General features: G+C 41.6%; 2 protein-coding genes across 3 annotated transcripts; both read left to right on the top strand.

Annotated features, from left to right (window-relative positions):
* Positions 1-2,562: 2,562 nt before the first annotated feature.
* Positions 2,563-8,421, top strand: gtf3c6 (general transcription factor IIIC, polypeptide 6, alpha). Of its 2 annotated transcripts, XM_079500770.1 has the most exons (6): positions 2,563-2,735; positions 3,994-4,071; positions 4,425-4,488; positions 5,527-5,571; positions 6,093-6,200; positions 7,970-8,421. In XM_079500770.1, the coding sequence occupies exons 1-6, from the start codon at positions 2,712-2,714 to the stop codon at positions 8,089-8,091; spliced, it is 441 nt and encodes a 146-aa protein (XP_079356896.1). In that variant the 5' UTR covers positions 2,563-2,711; the 3' UTR covers positions 8,092-8,421. The 2 variants fall into 2 exon arrangements, with proteins under 2 accessions (XP_079356896.1, XP_079356897.1); XM_079500771.1 differs by lacking the exon at positions 3,994-4,071.
* A 4,321-nt stretch (positions 8,422-12,742) lies between these two features.
* Positions 12,743-13,696, top strand: LOC306923965 (dnaJ homolog subfamily C member 18-like; the record flags this gene model as incomplete). Its single annotated transcript, XM_079502310.1, has 1 exon — positions 12,743-13,696. One exon carries the CDS (start codon positions 12,743-12,745, stop codon positions 13,694-13,696), a length of 954 nt encoding a protein of 317 aa, XP_079358436.1.
* Between the last annotated feature and the right edge of the window lie 1,100 nt (positions 13,697-14,796).

Below are 14,796 nucleotides of genomic sequence, written 5' to 3'. Positions count from 1 at the left end.
GCTTGAAATGTACTGTAATTCTGCAAACTGTTAATAAATACTTAAATTAATCAAAATCAAAACCTGGGGGACTTGTCCAATTAATGTTGTACAAGTTGAAGGGTTGAAGTCTGCATACATTTTTTAAATCTTAAATGGACTTGCACCTCCACCACTGAAACAGTACATAGATCGAAGGGACAGTGCATGGTGATAGAGCAACAAGGGCAACTACCAGAGGAGACTGTGAAGTGCCAATCAGACGTAGTGTGTTTGGTAAAACAGTCTTCTCTGTTAGAGCCTCCCATCACTGGAACAGTCTCCCTACAGAAGTAAGAGAGACCCCCAACTATTTCACCTTCAAATTTAACCTGAAGAGGTGGCTAAAAACAAATCAAATCTGTAATCATGAGTAACTCTATTTATCACTGGTGTCATTTCTCAATTCACTCTGCGGTTGTTTTGTTTTTGTCCCCTGTGCAATGTTTTATTGTTCTTGTATTGCATTGTATTGTACTGTCTTTGTATGTTTAGTTTTACATTTACATGGAAGTGAAAACTGAAATGTTGATTCATCATGAGCATTGTCCCTGTCAAATAAATAAATAAATAAAATAAATAAATAAATAAATGGGTGGTTACACTGCCATCTGGTGGATGGACAATAAAACCTATTTAAGATTGTTTATTAATATTTGTTAACATGCTAATGTAACCAATGCTGTTTTATACTCATAGTGGGCAAATTAACCTAATTGGCCTGTCGACATAATAGCTTCACCTCTGACAAAAAATTCAGACTAAAACAGATCACACTCACAGTGACAGATATTTTGTAGTTAAAGTTTGCCAAACGCAAATCTAGGCATGTACACCACAGTACACCAATTTGCTATACTATTGGGACTTTTGTTTTAATTATTTATTAGGCCTTACCTTTTTGGTGAAGTGAGGCATGTCACTTTTGTGAGTTCACAGCATGCATGATGCAGCAGAAGCATTGCATGATCCATATTCCACATGACGCAGACGAGGAGGCACACAGCCACACACTACACGGGTAGCAGTAGAGATCACTGAATGTTGCTTTAAATCTATAAGGTCAAAGGTCAGCAGCAGCAGTCCAGAAGACTAAAAGCATATGGGCTCCAATGTAGTGGTTTTCAACTCGTTTCTTATCAATGCATATTCTGTATTTGAGCCACGGACCACTGTTTGATGACATTTAGCCTCTCAGACCGAAAACGTATAATAAGAATATATTATTATAGAATAGAATATAAGAATATTTTGTTGTCGTTGAATTCCATGCTGTGTTGATGTGGTACCATTAACAAGCAAACGTTGATCAAAAAAATTACAATTCTTCTACATTCTATAATTTACTTGTAAATTAACTAATACAGTAAAACAATAATTTAACTGTTGAGAGTGTAAAATGAAACAAAATGGAACCGTACGGTACGGATCCATTTGGTTTCATTTTACACTCAACAGTTAACCCATTCTGGGCGGGAACCCCTTTTGGTGTTTTACCCCTTCAGGCCGGGAACCCATTTTTGAGTTCTGTACAGTATGTAGGCCTATAGTATTCAAAAATATAAAAATATTTATGCTGCTATAGAAATATTTGAAGTTTTTCAGAAGACTTAGGTCATGATTTAGAAGGCGTTTTTAGAATCTGCCTCAGGCCTAAATAGATCTAATAAGGGTCCATTAAATGGACCCTTATTACTCCATTTGGTTACCAACTCTCCATCATTTAGCTGGGGACTACTTGGAACCTCCTCAAGGACCACTGGTGAAAACCACTGCCCTAATGGAAAAACCCCAAACTGTTATCAGTCTGTAGGCTAGTTGTTTTAAATTGTGAGAGGCTCCATCGATCCTCAGTCAGTTTCAGTCTGTATGCCCACCTGCAGTTGTGGAAAAAATATTACTTAGTACATTTACTCAATTGGTCAAATCAATCAAACTGGTAATAAGCCAAAGAAGAATAAAAAGCTAGGACTAGGAGGCGGGTATTTCTAGGTGGATTTGTTTAATTTATCCTGAGGTCATCATAGTGCAGTGGTTTTCAACGGAGGGGGTTCCAGGTGGTGTCTAGATAAATGATAGAGTTGGTAACCAAATGGACCTTTAGATATTTAACTCTTGAGAGCGTAAAATGAAACCAAATGGACCCAGGCCATTTGGTTTCATTTTACGCTCTCAAGAGTTAAATTATACTGCATTTTTAGTCTAGAATAATTGTTATCTGTTGTCTCTCCTATGCTACCAACATCAATTTGGAAATAATTGTGGACAACGACAACGACAACAAAATATTCTTTAGTTTTGGGTCTGAGTCTAAGGCTAAATGTCATCAAATGGTGGTCTGTGGACCGTGGCTCAAATACTAAATAAATAATGGTCCTTGCATGAAAATGGTTGAAAACCACTGTCATAGTGTATGGATCAGCTTCAATGAATCTAATACTGGACAACAGCCCCACCTAGGGGACTTCTCCAGTAAATGATATGGAGCGCATAATGTAGGCGCACGAGTTTATATATATCTATGCACGCAGGCGCACGGTTTGACGCTTCTCGCACACCGTAGATTCGCGGAAGGGAATTAAGCGTGTGTTTATGTTTATGTGTGCAGCTCGGCTACAGTATCATGATAATAAGTAAATAACACAATATTCATAATTCGGCCTTGAATCTTATTTCAGCCCAGACATTCGACTATGGAAGATGAATGGGAAGAGGAGGTATGAATGTGCCCATATTTATTATATATTTAGCATTAGCATTGGCAATATCTGACGTCATTGATTGATTGATTGAAATATGTATTAACAGTTTGCAGAATTACAGTACATTTCAAGCACAAACTCAATACAAATGCTGTTAACTGTGAGTGGACGACCCAATTAAGCATTACACTTGTTTACAAGAGGGTCCACCATGTTCAATGCATCAAAATGGTGAATGTGAATGTCTGAATATGTTCATCCTCATTATTTTACATGGCGTTAGCTTACCATATGGTTTTCAACCCTTTTCATATCAAGGCCCATTATTTATTCGGCATTTGAGCCACAGACCACGGACCACCATTTGATACCTCTCGGAACCAAAAATAAAGAATATTTTCTTACAGTTGGATAAGTGTCCACAATTCCATGCTGTATGATCATGTATGCCTATGTTGTTTGCAGTGGCACCTAGCTCTGGTCCATAGCTCTAATGCCGGCACGGCAGCAAGAGGCGAGCAGTAAGGCTATGGACCAGAGCTAAGTGGCACCTGAAACATACGAGCGTCATCATGTGAACTATGGCTAAGTGGCACCATGATAAAAATAACAATTCTTCTACATTCTCTCTAAATGTGTAGACTTCTTGTAAATTAAGTAATGCAGATTTTCTTTAAACAATAATCTAACTCTTGAGTCCCAGGTCCATTTGGTTTCATTTTACGCTCTCAAGAGTTAAAGATCTACAAGGGTCCATTTGGTTACCAACTCTCCATCATTTAGCTGGGGACCACCTGGAAGTGAACCCCCTCAAGGCCCACTGCATGGTGGTACCCCGACCACTGGTTGAAAACCCACTGCCATAGCTAAAGATAGCTGAGTTGAATGAACTCCATTCATTGTTTATTGTTGTTGTTTGTTAGGATTCCCATTAGCTTTTGCCATGACAAAATTAAGCTAGTCTTCCTGTGGTCCGACACAGACAAACATTTTAACAAAGACATTCCTTACAATTAGTTCACAAACAAAAATCACTTTCAACACATTATACATTTTAAATATGTTTCCAGGGGTTACTACAGGATTGTTTGCATAAGGTGTTCTTTTAACAAGCTTTTAAAGGTGAATTTTGTATTTGTATTGGTTATGCACTTTATGGTAACGAGTTCCAACTTCCAACCTATTACAGCTCTATAGATAATAGAAGATTTGAGAATATTTGTTCTTTGTCCATGTTCCTCATTCATGTTTCCACACACGTTACTTTCTGCAGGAGCAACTGGTGGTGGTGGAGCTGTCTGGGATAATGAACAATGACCTGTCCAAGTTACGTGGCAGCTGCAAGATACTGGTGAGGATCTGCAGTAAAAAATGTCTGGTGCAGTTTAAATGCAGTGACTAAACACTGACAGTATAATAATAATAATATGAATTAATAATAATAATATCTCAAAATTATATAGCGCTTTTCTGAGTACCCATTGACACATTACGTGGGGGCAGAGGAATAGCAACAAAATAAAAACAACTTAATTAGAAAATAAATAAACACTAAAAGCTAAGGGATAAAAACAAAAAAAAATGTGAAAAAAGAGTTATATATATGCAGTATATATGCATGATGAACATATTCAGACATTCACATTCACCATCACGTCAGAATGAAGTTCTGAACACTGAATGCTGCTTCTCTTTCTGTTCAAGGACATCGACAGTGAGAGGCCCATGATGCAACTTGGGCAGTGTGTTTTTGTTGGGGACTATGAAGGTATGGTACATTCAACCCAGATTCGGCTCAAACAAGGGATTCAATTCATGCCGCTCCTATGCCACTAAAATGTGGAACGCCCTACCAACAGCCGTTAAGACATGTAAATCCCTTGACTCCTTCAAAACCGCTCTCAAAGAGCAGGTCTACGGACGGCTGCCATTCGAAACTGGCCCCTGTAAATGAAGTCTGAGTTCCCCCCTGCCCCTTTTTCCCCATACTGTACATTATTTATTATAACAGTTAGTAACACATATACAATTCTATAAAAAAACAGGAAATCATCATCATAAAGAAAGTAAAAAAGGGATTTTACTTTCTTTATATGATGATTTCCTGTTTTTTATAGAATTGTATATTGGTACGTCTCTAAATGTTCTGATGAATTGAAAATGGTGGACCCTGTTGTAGTGTCGTCCACAGTAACAGTTTTTGTATTGACTAGACTTGTTTGAAATGTACCAATTCTACATTTTTTTCAATCAATCAATCAATTCCCTACATAGAGGATTTAACAGTAACACAATAATGCTGAATATTAAGACCACACAGATTCTGCACGTTGAAAAACGTTACTTCTACATAGGAAGGGCACAATAATGGGTTTCAAAACACAGCTGTAACATGAAGTGGAGGCCAGTAAATCCCGCAATTTCCTTCTTCACATTGCTGCAGCAAAGCAAAGAAATTCTACAGTAACATGTGATTCATCTGGCATGAGGGATATATCCCCCGTGCTAGTTGAATTACCTGAAGATTGCATCTTGATCTTGCACGACTTTTGCATTCTCAAACGACTGAAGGGCAAAAAGAAATTGAATTCCTTGGTATAACCCACGTCTTCTGAAGCCAGGCAAAAAAAATAACATAATTGACATAATTATTTGGTACAAAGTTTCATTGTATGTGTGCATCCATACCTCATACAGTACATGTAGACATGGAAGTAGAATTTGCATTGCCACTGATACAAATCATTCAATGTTTCTGCCTGACAGCAGCAGTTATGTTCTTGTACTTTCTCCCACCCTGCTACAGATGTGATGGGTACATGTGTGCTGTTTGAGGAGGGGCCATCAAAGGGTATGTTTCTTCTTCTAAATGATAATAATAATTAGAACAAACTTTATTTGTATAGCTTTTTTTTCACAAAATGCTTTTCATCGGTTCTCAAACATTTTCATGTCAGGACTCAGGAAGCCACAAAATAAAACTCTAATTGTGTAGACTCAGATCGGTGAACCAATATTATCCAATGCTTGCTCCATGCGCTACCTGCCCCTCTATACCAGAAAGCACGCTGGCTGGGCCAGGATACTGTCTCCTAGCAACCTAGTATCATTCATACATATCGTATCATATCGTAAAGCACTGAAAAGACCATAGGACCTAATAGTGCGTCCTTGGCAGTCAAGCGTTGGATTTGATGTGACGTAATATTACATCCTTGGCAGTCGTGTTAATAATTAGTCAGTGAGGTTATTAATGTTGTGTGTGTGTGTGTGTGTGTGTGTGTGTGTGTGTGTGTGTGTGTGTGTGTGTGTGTGTGTGTGTGTGTGTGTGTGTGTGCGCGTGTGCGTGTGCGTGCTTGCGTGCTCTCAAAGGGAACAAAAATGGCACCCCAGAGCTCAAGTACAAGTGTCACACAATGAAGAGACTAATGATGCAGCGTACATTCCTCACTGAGAAGAAAGAGTGTGAAAGCAGCACAGGTGGGTGTTTCTCAATCGGGACCCATTTTGGTAGATTGATTGAATACTTTATTAACAAGTTGCAAGCACAATTACACAAGCAATGCTAAAAGGAGGACCAAAAAAAAGCCTTGAACCCATCCCATTGTGGTCCTATATACTGAATTTAAAAAATATACACAAAAGCCAAAGCCTGGTGATGAATGGGTCTTCAGCATGCATCTGTCTGTAAATGGTGCATTTATATAGCGATTTTACCCAAAGCGCTTTACATAGATTGTGCATTACATTCACCCATTCATTCATACACCGATGATGGAGGAAACCATGCAAGGCACTAACCTGCACATCAAATCTTGCTCAAGGACACTTCGACACTAACTCTGGGGGAACCCGGGATCAAACTGGGAACCTCACGGTTGCCATCCGGCCGCTGTGAAAGGGGTGGTGTGGGGTTGGTGCACAAACAATGAGAGAAATGGAGTTTTGTTAGATTTTTTTAAAGATGTAATTAGATTACATTTATTTCAATACAGTGTGAAAGTCTGAATTATTTATAAAGTCTAGCAAAATGTCCATGACTTATTAAACTTTAGCAATGGGAAAAGTTTAGCAATGGGAAAAGTATGGCAAAATATGGCTTAAGCTGTGATTAGACTGAGAGATTGATGGCGGCTGGCGCTATGGTCCTTTTTAACACCCCGAGCGACAAAAACGGAGGTCTCCGTCCTATCAAATAATCCTGCTCCGCGCCCAGGACAGAGATTAATGAAAAGTGCTGTCTTTATTCATATAACGGAGCGCACTGGTCTACATGCTGGTAGCGTCGATTGAGCATTCGATGTCATTTCCGGTTGGGACGTTATCCAAAGTGGTCCCCCTCCATTTTAGTGGATGGGAGGAAAAATCTTCAAACGTGAATAACTCTTGTCATGTTAGAAGTAATCATACTTCCCGTTGTTGTCGATCCCCTCGGGGGTGTTTTGGCTACATCTAGCTACTTCCAAAATGATGCGGAGCAACCTTGAAATAGGCCCTGAAGCTGCATTAGGCCCTGAAGCTGCATTACATCAGGGCACCCTGATGTAATGGTTCCAAATACGCCCGGGCGTTCGGGGTGTTAATGGAGGAGTATTCCGTTTGGTCCCAAGTGAAAACCAGTTGATAAGTTTTGGTCAAAGTATAACACCTGTTCCTATCACAATTTAGAATTGAGACATTTAGGCGACTTACGAAGTGCAAGATCAGAGTAAAGGAACTCTTACTCTAGTCACTCAACACCAGAGTAAGCAGTTAGTAAACGGTGCCAAAGAAAACAATTAAAGTAAAGGGTAAACATCAAACATAGCATCTGTCCAAAGTAGTCCTTCCCTACCTGGGGATGCACACCCAAACTAAATTATGTGCAGACTTGAGACCGAACTCTGTTCTCTGCTACAGACTAGACTTCTCAGAGGTGAATGGTCCAGATTGATATAGACATGTATGACAGTGAAAGGAACGGCGCTATTTGGCAAGTTAGTTTTATCTGTCAAAGCGTACAATATGGAAAACAATCCTGTCAGGAAATATTGATCATTATGCACATGAGCCTGGTCTCTATACTTAGGAACTGGAATGACGTGTTCCTTCCACACACGCTACATCCTACCGGGAACCCCCCCGATAAGAACATTGAAGGAAGCATGAGCTGAGCTTCAGGGTTGTCCCCATGTTGACGGTAATATCTTATTGTCAAAATGTAACTGTCAAGTTACTCATACATGGATTTCTTTGTGTTGCGCCTGCAGGAAATGGTCAGAGCTCTGAACAACAAGATATTGCCTCCCACCCCTGCCCGGCCTCCACCAGTGATGGCACGCAGGACATGGCAGAGCAGATGGAGGAAACAGACGAGAGGATAGAGGGTTGATGTTGGAGAAATGGCAGCTGTGCTGACATCATTAATCGCTTTGCGAATTATCAGAGATAATAGTGTTTGTGAGGTTATGAGGCACTCACTCAATTCCCTGCTACAGACTGCTGAGATGGACGGTCCAGATGGATTTAGACAGTTTGGCAGTGAAAAAAGTCAGTTAAACTGGCAAAGCATACAATTTGGACAACAGTCCTGTTTGGAGACATTGACTATTTTGTGGCCTTGAGCCTTAGGTTTAAAACAGAGTATGGTTGTTTGTAAACAGAATAACATGGCAAAAAAAATACATTAAACATTTAGCTGATACTTGTTCAGAGATACTTGCATATTGTCACTAGACTGAGTTTGCTGTAGCCTGGGAGTGTACCTAGAACCTTTACATTACCGGACAGTCAGTCGAACCACTACACCAGTAGTCTCTCAAGACCTCAAGACCCCTGACGTGTTGACTCACGTCAGGGGTCCCTGTTTTCCCGGTATTTGCCGATGGGATTCTCAGATTGCTACACCAGTGGTTCTCAAACATTTTCACACCGCGGGCCCCCATTTGAAAAGATGCCAAGGACGGTTTTACGGCTCTAGCAGTGATTCTCAACCATTTTAATTTCAAGGACCCCCACAGTTTGTTTCCATTTTTACACTCCGAGTTACAGACCAATAAGGGTCCATTTGGTTCCTAAATATCTGTCATTTAGCTGGGGACCCCCTGGAACCCCCCGTCGACCCCACATTGAGAATGAGAACCACTGACATTGTTCTCAAAGTGACATACTGTACAATATATGAGCAAAAGTCAGTGGACGGTCTGAACACACCCTTTCTAATTATTGTTTCTAATTACCGCCCTGTGTTCCAGTGAATGGCAATAAGTGGACACCCTTTCTAATTAGTGTTTCTAATTAACACCCTTTGTTCCAGTAAATTAAAATCTTAATACTACAGCAACAATCGTGTGCTTCCAATTTTATGGCGACAGTTTGCGGAAGGCCATTTTCTGAGTTCAGAATGACACTCCCCATGTTCTAGAAATGGGTTGTTGTGATGAGTGAGAAAGAATTTGACTGGCCTGTACAGAGCCCTGACTTGAACGCCAAATGTCAGCCAACTTGAAGTCACTCTTATCTCTTTGTACCTGAATGGAAGCAAATTGCAGCATCAATGTTGTAGCTAGTGAAAAGCCATCCCATAATAGTGGAGAATGTTATATTGTAAAAACAAACTCAATTTCAATGGCCGTGGTTTGCTTTCGGACTAGTTAAGACGAGATTAGACAGATAGACATGCATGAATGCACTATATTTTTTTTTTTTTCTCTCCCTCTCCCCAGTTCTCCCATTCGTAAGGGGCGCTAGCCCTTTCTATGAACAGCCTTTTATCCCCACACGTCTCAAGATTTGCCATTGACAATGAAAGGGGAATTCAGGTCAAAGGTCTGCTAAATCTTGTCCCCGCCCGTCTCAATATTTGCCATTGACAATGAACGGAGAAATGACGTTAGAATTCCGCTAAATATGACGTAAATTAAACATTAAGCGCCATTGACATTGAAGGGAAAATTTACGTCATATGTAAACGAGCAAATCAGCCAACCAATCACAGGCAACAGGAATTCTGATTGGCCAGTATGAGATGATGCAGGATTATGTATGATGATGAGAGCTGATAATTCCGCTAAATATGACTAAATTAAACATCAAAACAATAAACGCCATTGACATTGAATGGAAAACTTACGTCATATGTAAACGAGCAAATCGTCTAACCAATCACATGTTGGTGGGAGCACTTGGCCAATAAGGGACCACCTTATGTAGCAATGTCAAATGTCCGCTAACATAAATTGATGTACGATGAGTCGATGACAAGAGCGCCCCTCATTTCACACGTGTGTGATTTTTATAGTCCCTTTCACAACCACGTCTCCTCCGATACATCGCTAGCAGCTTTTCATCTGTCATTGAGTCAGATCTGTCATCAACTAACTAACTTGCGGAGGAGCACACTATCCAGTTCCGCAGGCACCCTCCCCGCTGGTTTCCCAGTCGCAAGCATGGTGCCGATGGTGTTCCTTGGGAGCGCCCAGCCAAGCCGGATGCACCTTGAAGGAATCTAATCAGTCTCCACAGTGATGAACAAGAATCTTACCTCTGCTGTACCTACAGGTAGATGCCCAGACCTGTGCAGGCCGGTCGAGTTCTTCCTCATTCATCTCAACAAACCATGGGGGGAGCGGGATTGTCATTCTGAAACGGCCTTCCACAAATTACTGGGACAAAATCAGAAGCACACAATTGTCTAGTAGAATGTGATTGTATAAGATTTAAATTTCACTAGAACAAAAGGTCACTAATTGCAGACACTAATTAAAAGTGTGTCCACTTTAGTTACAGTGTAATTCAGATCTGATCTGGGAATGGAAAGGCAGTAATGGACTTATGATAAGAGCGCTTGTCCAAGACCCATTCCTTAGGGATCCTACCAAATGTTTAATTTTCCACAGCAGCTACACATGGCATTGCCATGTTGCCTCTGTTAACTTGCCTCTGTTAACTTGCCAACTTGAGTTCCATTGTTTTGCTTTCCAAGCTAGGAAGCTGAGAAATCACAAAGAATGTGTATAGCTTTTGATAATATCTTGCAGTTGGAGTTGAGACAGAATCACCACCACAGCATCTGCTACTACTACATTACCTTAACATTATCTTACATCTTATCTTGTCCTACATTCCACAATATGTGCTGTTCATGTCAAATTTCTTGTGACATGATATCATTTGGAGAGGTTGCTTTCTGCTGGAACATTTTGTCAGGCAATGTACATTGTTGTTATGTTAAGTGAAATAACTTTACTACAACTGCTTTGTATGATGTATCAAGTTGAGGTGTGGATCAAAGATAGGTATACAATTAAAATATCAATACCAAATTAAAATGATTACTTACTTGTCAAAACTGTCACCACTTTTTAGAACCATTTCAGGCAGGAGAATAATTTCACCTTTCTCCCTTGCACTGAGAAAAGGAGATGTATAGCATCCCCAAGCACAAATCATGGAGAGATGAATATGTCATGTTCATCCTACCAGTTGGCCAATATAGTACCTCCACACATTTAGTTAGTTTATCTTTCATGTATTACATTTTATGAAATGTTTCATTTAATAATTTAAGGTGGCCTTACACTAGCCGATAATCGGGCATTTTTGACGCTCGGGGGGTGCCCGACCGATCAAAGAGCGATCGGGATCGGCCCGATCAACATCAAGAATGTTTGATATTTGCTCTGCCCCGCTCCGATTATCCTGTAGTGTGTGGTGCTAACAGATTTCAGATTGAAAAAAATCGGCTAGTGTAAGGCCACCTTAAGTCGTTGTTAGATTGTAGATCTGTGAGGTATTTTGCGTCACATAGGGTGGGCCAAAAAAGGTGTCTATAAATGTGCCTGAATAACAGTTCTATATTAACTGTACTTAACTTATGTCTATCGCTCTTTTTCATGGAGCATAGGCCGTTGACTACAGTCCACCAGAGTCCTCTATCCTGGGCCTTCTTTTCCAGCTGTTTCCATGTCAGTCCACACTGCTTGATGTCAGTCTCAAGGTCCCTGCGCCAGGTGTTCTTCGGTCTCCCTCTCTTTCTTGTGCCTTGTGGGTATGTTAACTGTACTATATGTAAATACATTGAAGACGGGAAAATTAGCCCAGATCATAGCCAGGGGCTATAATCTGAAGCATCTATTTTTTAAATTGCGACCGTAGGTTGCATTTATGATGAAAACCTGCATCTCCCGTCAAGTTAGTCACGCCTCCATATATTGTCACGCCCTGTGACATCACACCTCCATATATGGTCACGCCTCCATATATGGTCACGTCTCATGACATCACACCTCCATATATGATCACGCCACCATACAGTATGGCTATCTCCATATATGAAGATTACGACACTGACCTCATCTAACCCTGGATAACCATACTGGAATGATGATCTGATCTTCATACTGGATCATCACCTAGATCTGCATATATGGAGCCGGCTAGCAACTCTACATCTGACCTCAAACCCTTAGATCTCTTCCATATGTTGATCTGACCTCATCAAACCCTGTACACTCAAGGCACGCTCCATATATGGCCAGTACAGAATTAATTCCATATGTTGATCTGACACCCCATGCCAAAGAACCAGCACTCGCCCAGCAGTCTGCCGTCACCCAGGCGGATGCGTGCACGTGACCTCACCCTTTAGGGCAAGGTCTCTTCTTGCCCTCAGGGCGTCTTACTGGTATCTACTATGATTCTAGTTCTAGGAGTAGGCTCACATTGGGCTGAAACCTTGCCCATATTTGGAGTCATACATCATAGCTTCATTATAGATGATGACTGCAAACATCAACTCCAACATCGTCATAGTCATGCCATTATTAGACCCTGTCCTGTCCGACTCGAGGGAGGTTAGTGTAAACAACATTCATATTACATGAAGAGTATAACCAACTACATCCATGGAAACCACATCACGCACACAGTGTGTCTGTGACGTCATCGTGACGTGTTCTGATAATGGGTCTATATACAAATAAGACTGACGTGACATAGAGCAAACAGGCCTTTGGATTGGATCATCAAAGGAAGTGGACAATATGGCCCCGGAAACAAAGCCCTCGAAAACTGCCAAGAAAGAAGACATTGCAAATAATAATGATAAGAGTAAAGGAAGTGGTGAAGACAGGAAGAGCTACTCAGAGGATCAGTGCCTTGGCGTCCTGAGGATAAAGAACTGCAGAGACTTCTACGAGGTCCTTGGCGTTTCCAAGGACGCCAGTGACGAAGACCTAAAGAAGGCGTACAGAAATTTGGCGCTGAAGTTTCACCCTGACAAGAACTTCGCACCGGGAGCGACCGATGCATTCAAAGCAATAGGGAATGCATATGCCGTGCTGAGCAACGCTGACAAGCGGCAGCAGTATGACCAATGTGGGCATCAGTCTCCAGCCTCGACGGGCGTGTCGTCGTCCCACCACCATGGTGGTGCCTATGCACGCCACAACCGCTTCGAGGCAAACATTTCGCCTGAAGAGCTGTTCAACATCTTCTTTGGAGGACGGTTTCCCACAGATAACATCAGCGTCTACACCAACAGAGCATCCTACTATCAGTATCAGACCAACCGGCGACATGCGGCACACGAGAACAGAAACCACGGCCGCAGCACCTTCATGGCACTTGTGCTGCTCCTTTACATGATGGTGTTGCTCTTCATGGCGATGATGGATACCAATCCACCCTACAGTCTCTCACCGGCCATGGGGCTGGTGTCGAGGGCGACGCAGCACAGGGCCGTGCCATACTACGTGGATAAGGATTTCCAGAAGGAGTACCATGGGGCAGCGCTGGATGATCTGGAGAAGACCATTGAAAGTGACTACATAAAACACCTGCAAAGCAACTGCTGGAAGGAAATGCAACACAAGTCGGTCTTGGCGAACCGTGCACAGCTCTACCGAGATGAGGGGTTGAAGCAGAAAGCCGAGTCGATGAAGTTGTACAATTGCGAAAAACTCAACCACTTTTTTGGGAAACAGAAAGCCAAATGAGCAATCGGAGTGGAGGAAGGAGACACTTCTTTCAGAATTATCTTTGAACATGCATCCTGCTGTCTAATTCCTTAACCCTCCCAGGGTCTTCGTGTTTTTGTGACACCCAGGGCCTTCGGGTCACTTTGACCTGACTCATGTTAAATAGCTGACTTTGGCGGACAGAGCTGGTGGAATCAATGTGCCTTCTCTCCTTGTGAACTTATGTAATGAAAGGGGTGGGGGTGGCAATGGATTTCAGGCCTATAGATAAAGTCTGCTCACTTTATTCCGAATGATATTTTATGGAACCTGCACTTCATTGGTTTGACAGGGAATTTACTCCTATCTGTCCAATGATATTGCTTCTAACTTAATAGCAAAATATAAAAATTAATGAAGATTAATGGGAAGGGCTGGCTTCATGTGGATCTCGGACTTCATGTGGCCAGCTCGTGATGTTGGTTGTATATGACAGTGGTTCTCAAACTTTTTCATGTCAAGGACCCTCAAATTGACACTTATTAGCCTGTGGACCCCCATTTGAAGAGATATGCCAGGGACCCCCATAAGGGAAGATATTTTACAGCTCCAGCAGTAATTGTCAATCATTTTCATTTCAAGCGCCCCTCCCACCAGTTTGATAAGCTTTAGGCTTTGATACAATCCGGTCGTTTTCCACATGTCGGTCCAATGGTATTTCGGAAAAGCGTGCGCACCCCTTAGGCTATGATACAGCTGGTCTGCTTGGTCTGACATACAGTATCAATAGCAAGTTAAGAGGTGAGCAGTTTGTGAAGCGAGCTTCAAAATTAAAGCATTTTTAGTGACAAAGGCCCACGACACACAGGTTCAGATGGCATCACCCCATTGCCCCTGTATTGTTGGGGCAGCTGTGGTCAGAGAGCAGGTCAGTTGTGCCCTTGGTACTTAACCGCAACTCCTCCAGTAGAGCTGATTTCTTTGTCCAGTCATGATCGCCTCCTTTTGCTGGGCTAGTTCCTCATGAGCATTACCACACAGCCTTATATGGAGCAAAGGAAGGAAAACGCACAGGACATTTTCAGTTGTTGATATAATCCATAATTACCTCAAGGTTTATCTAATTGGATGACACATAA

Source organism: Electrona antarctica, assembly GCF_951216825.1.
Source record: "Electrona antarctica genome assembly, chromosome: 5".
Lineage (NCBI taxonomy): Eukaryota > Metazoa > Chordata > Actinopteri > Myctophiformes > Myctophidae > Electrona > Electrona antarctica.
Note: the sequence above shows the minus strand (reverse complement) of the source record. Positions and strands in the feature narration are given on the sequence as shown.

Excerpts from the sequence above, each read along its gene's own strand:
- gtf3c6 (XM_079500770.1), top strand. The coding sequence starts at position 2,712 with ATGGAAGATGAATGGGAAGAGGAG. Across the intron at positions 4,489-5,526 it reads TTTTGTTGGGGACTATGAAG|ATGTGATGGGTACATGTGTG; the intron begins GTATGGTACATT and ends ACCCTGCTACAG. Across the intron at positions 5,572-6,092 it reads TGAGGAGGGGCCATCAAAGG|GGAACAAAAATGGCACCCCA; the intron begins GTATGTTTCTTC and ends GTGCTCTCAAAG.